Source organism: Citrus sinensis, chromosome 2, assembly GCF_022201045.2.
Source record: "Citrus sinensis cultivar Valencia sweet orange chromosome 2, DVS_A1.0, whole genome shotgun sequence".
Lineage (NCBI taxonomy): Eukaryota > Viridiplantae > Streptophyta > Magnoliopsida > Sapindales > Rutaceae > Citrus > Citrus sinensis.
The window spans coordinates 19940090-19944556 of record NC_068557.1 but is presented as its reverse complement, the minus strand read 5'-3'; the positions used below and the strand labels follow the sequence as shown (position 1 = coordinate 19944556).

At 36.9% G+C, this 4467-nt stretch overlaps 1 protein-coding gene across 1 annotated transcript; it reads right to left on the bottom strand.

Moving 5' to 3' along the window:
* Positions 1-4467, bottom strand: LOC102610029 (zinc finger CCCH domain-containing protein 3). The gene is made up of 7 exons (XM_006469534.3): positions 4060-4467; positions 3331-3500; positions 3063-3116; positions 2242-2358; positions 1820-2128; positions 958-1233; positions 1-698 (listed from the first exon to the last, which is right to left on the bottom strand). The coding sequence occupies exons 1-7, from the start codon at positions 4121-4123 to the stop codon at positions 333-335; spliced, it is 1356 nt and encodes a 451-aa protein (XP_006469597.1). The 5' UTR covers positions 4124-4467; the 3' UTR covers positions 1-332.

Genomic DNA, 4467 nt, shown 5'->3' with positions numbered 1-4467 from the left:
GAATCCAAAACATTCAACCAAACTCTTTGTTGACAAGCAAAATGGGGTATTATCATCCAAAGAAGAGGAAATAGTTCAACAGTAAAAATGGAATCGTTTACATCTCTTCACCTGCATTTTATTTATTCACCACAAAAAATGCCTTCCATGCCCCCCCGCAAGCTAAGCTTTTGCTCCCTCATAATCTCCAAACAACCTACACCATTCTCCCGGCAGAAACACAGGTGAAAAAAAGAAAAGAAATAAATGGGGGGTGGGAGGTACAAGTCTTAAAATCTCCTTCGAAGTACCGAGTGACAAAAATCAAAGAGAACAACCAAAAATGTAATAATTTAGTTTGACTGATCGTGTGGAGGTTCTGAACAATTTGGCACGGAGTGAGGAGGATGATCGACTTTGGAAGAATCATCTGAATTCTTTGTAGTTGAGTTCTTCATATCTGGGTTCTGATGCTGCACGCTCACAGCATCAGAATTCTGTACCCAGTTGGGAATTTTTGATGACGCATCAGGAGAAGTCTCAATTGAATGAGTTGCTGATATGGCTTGATGATTCATGAGAGAAGAATCCAGTATAGATAGCGGTGGAAGGCTCAAACCGTAGTTAATAGGATATCCTGCATATGGATGATCAAATCTACAAGTTGGGCCGAACTTGCAGATTCCATACATACTGTAATTTGAACATATAGCTTGCCCCTGCATATTAGCAAACTAGGAATTCATTTTTCAATACAAATATCAGAATTTGAAAAACTAAGAAAAGCCAAAGAATATGAAGAAGCATAATAGTGAGAGATGTTCCAAAAATATTAGAATGCTTATACGAAACTCATCATCCATAATGAAACAGTTGCAAGTCAAGATTTGTCGGCTATAATTTATGAAACAAATAATAATTAGATAATCTAAAATACCATATGAAACTATTATGAGTCACTATAAGATAGTAACTTACAGGTCTTGAGGGAAGGCCAAGTGGGCCTATATTACTTGCTGCTGATTGAGCAATCCTTTCCTTTGGGTGGTGGAACTTGCAATCAGCTCCGTATTTGCAGGTTCCAGTGTTCATATAATATCGGCAATCTGGTTGATCAGGTCTCTCAGGTAAATTTTGACTTGATGCTGACAATATGTGCATCTGCGCGCCAGCGCCTAAGTCACCTTGATTCCTAGAACTGTAAATGAGATTGGATCCAGCAATACTTGTTGGAGATAAAGGCCCGATGTTTCCCTGATTAAGAAGTGAAGGCATAAAAAGGAAATAAAATAAGAAAATTTTCAGTGGTACAATTCAGCACAATAGCTCCTGATTAAGATTCAGTGTTAACGTGATTGGAATCTGAAATTGCAGCTACTTGTATGAGCACTAAATTAGCAGATGAGGTCAGACGAATCTTCATATTAACATGAGTAGAATGAAAAAAGGTAAAAGGAGATCAGCTTCTTAATTGCTGCAATTCAACAGGAGTTTATTTGAGATATTTCCATCAGAGCAAAAGACAGTAAACTTTGTCCTAGCATCATTGCATATAAGAAGCCACTAAGAACCTAACAAATCTGAATTGTGTATCATAAGCTCACAGCAGTCCTTGCAGCATTGCTAATGCTCCAAAATCAACATAAAGTTACCTGATTATTTTGACCCCCCAAAAAAATAATAATAATAATAAATAAAGCACTACACCTTCCAGCTGTTAATGACCGAGGTGAAACCGCGCGTTAGTGATGTAAGATTACCTCCATTTCTATCAGATTATTTCTATACAAGCATCATATTTCAGAGACACTCTGTTCAACTTAAGATATAGCTCACTGACCATGTAAGTGTTCCAGCCTGGTGCAGGTACAATGCCTTGAGAAGGAGAGACAATGAGAGGCATATAGCTTTGCGTTCCTTGTAAACGTGAAGATAAATAAGGGGCCCTTTGTAATGACCATGTTGGAAGGCTACCTGCATACTGAAGACCTGATGAAGGCAAAACTGATGACCCCATAGATCCCAATGAAGCATTTCCAGTTAGAGGTAAGGCAGTTCCAAGTGATGAAGGCTGGGGATGATGAAACTTGCATGCAACTCCAAACTTACATGATCCAGTCCGCATGTAATAAGGACATGATTTTTCATCCTAAACAAAAGGAGGACATGGTTTAGGAATTGTATACGCAGCATCCAAGACCTTCCATGCATAGGAAGAATGCAAAAGTTATTAGTTGTGAAATTCAAGAGGGAAACAGGTACCTGACGCATAGGAAGGCCAAGAATGTTGAATGAAACTGGTCCAGCACCATTTCTATCCTTCGGGTGATGATATTTACATGTTGATCCATATTTGCAGGTCCCCGTCTTCAAATAATACTGCAGTGGGCATTCATAGGCAACGAGTCACAAAATAGAAAAGTTAGAGCTTGTCAAGGAAATTACTTAGCACATTAATGATGGCTAATGACTATTATCAAACAGAAATAGGAATTCCATACATATTAAAACGTTGGAAATCTCTGAGGCTGACATTATCCCTTATTTCAAGTGATTTCAAATGAATGTGCATCATATCAAATAAACATAGCAACATATGAACCAAGTTCCGACAAGAGGTTTAGATAATACACAGGATGCTGTATCATCCATCTAAGCTTCTCAGTTAATGTTTTGGGGCAAGCCCTGGTTTAAAATAACTTCCAAATCAGAGAGGTCGTGCAAGGAACAAGCCTGACATCTTATAAACAATAAAACTAGCAACAAATGAAACATATTATTTCATTTAATTCAGACAGAAATTTCAAGAGGAATGTACATTACAAAGGTAGAATAAATACCAATTAAAGGCACATGTTTCTCATTAATGTAATATCAATTTTGCGTACTTAATAAGTGGATTCTCATTTTGCCCATTCGTTCATTCTCCTACCCCCCCCCCCAAAACAACTACAGGCTCACATCTACATAAATAGATAGAGCACATCCCTTTCTTCTTTCTTTCTGGATAAAAGTTCTATTATGATAAATCACAATGGCAACGTCAAGACCAGCGCAATATCTCAACATAGGAAGAATTTTACCCCACAATCAGGTTGTCCATTTCTCTCCGGGAGTTCTTCTCTATATTGAGCACCCTGTGAAAAAAACAATGTGATCAGACTCTAAGACAAAATATACAATCAAACTACCCCATTTATGTAACAAGCAAGAAAAGAAAATATAAATTGATAATAAATTATCATCACTTCAAAATGAGGACATTGTGTAAAAGCACCAGACAGTATCTATTCCCCTAGAATAAATTCACATCTGCATAAAACAATAAATTGTCAAAAGAAAATGAATAACCTGAGCAGCATATGCTGGATGATTGAAACGACAATTGCTTCCATACCCACACAATCCAGTCCTCCGGTAAAACAAACAATCTGGTTCACCTGGACGAGCAGGGTATGGGCTCGCTTGGGCCACACCACCCCCTTCTTGATTATCATGAATTTTCAACCGCCATATTGCTTCTGCAATGCACAAGACAAACGAAACCGATCAAGTTCACATCTTTAAAGACTCATTGAATTCTTCAACTCACTCAAAGCTCAAAGCCAAAATTTCACAAACAAATAAAAGATTCAGAAATTCCATTCAAATAAGCTTTTCAAGCCACCATCTTCCAAAAGCCTCAATGCACATTGCATCAATTGGGGGGCAAAAAAAAATTCTCAAAACCACAACCCACATCACCAAACATCTAAAAGGGGCTTCAAAAATCAAAACAAATAATTTAAGAACTTTTCAACTTTAACAATTCCTGATGATTCAAAGCCAAATTCAAGCATTGCGTCAAAATTCACAGGGATGAAAAACGGCAATACTCACATGACAAAGATACAAACTTGCATACGAAATATCAAAATTTTCAACATATAACCGCACAAACAGACATTGTATCATTGATCATCACAAAAACAACCAAATTCTATCACAAAAATTGACAATCCTCCCATCAAACAACCATTTCAAAAACAAAGACAGAATTGGATCCCCTGTCACCAAAAGTACACAAAAAATCTAAACTACCTTCAATGTTATCAGCGGATTGATTTGCCACAGCATTGCTCTTAACCTGGCGGTTATCAGGCATCGGTGGCACAGAATTTCTGTACACCCGTCAACTTTCAATCAAAACAAGCACAACCCAGATACGATTTCTCAATCCGTAACACAAAAATCAAATTTACTTTCAGCAAATGATCATACGATCATCGAGAGAGTTTTTTATTTTTTCTTTTTTTTTTCCCTTAGTTTTGTGAAGAAGAAATAACTAAAAAGAACAAGCGATAAAATAATGAAGAAACAAAAAGTGAAATCTAAAAATATATTCCAATTTGATTAAAAATTCTTTAATTCCTTTTTATTTTTTCTTTTGCACGATTCTCAGGTATATTGTGTGTAAACTTTCGGATCTCCTGCCTTCAATGTGAAACT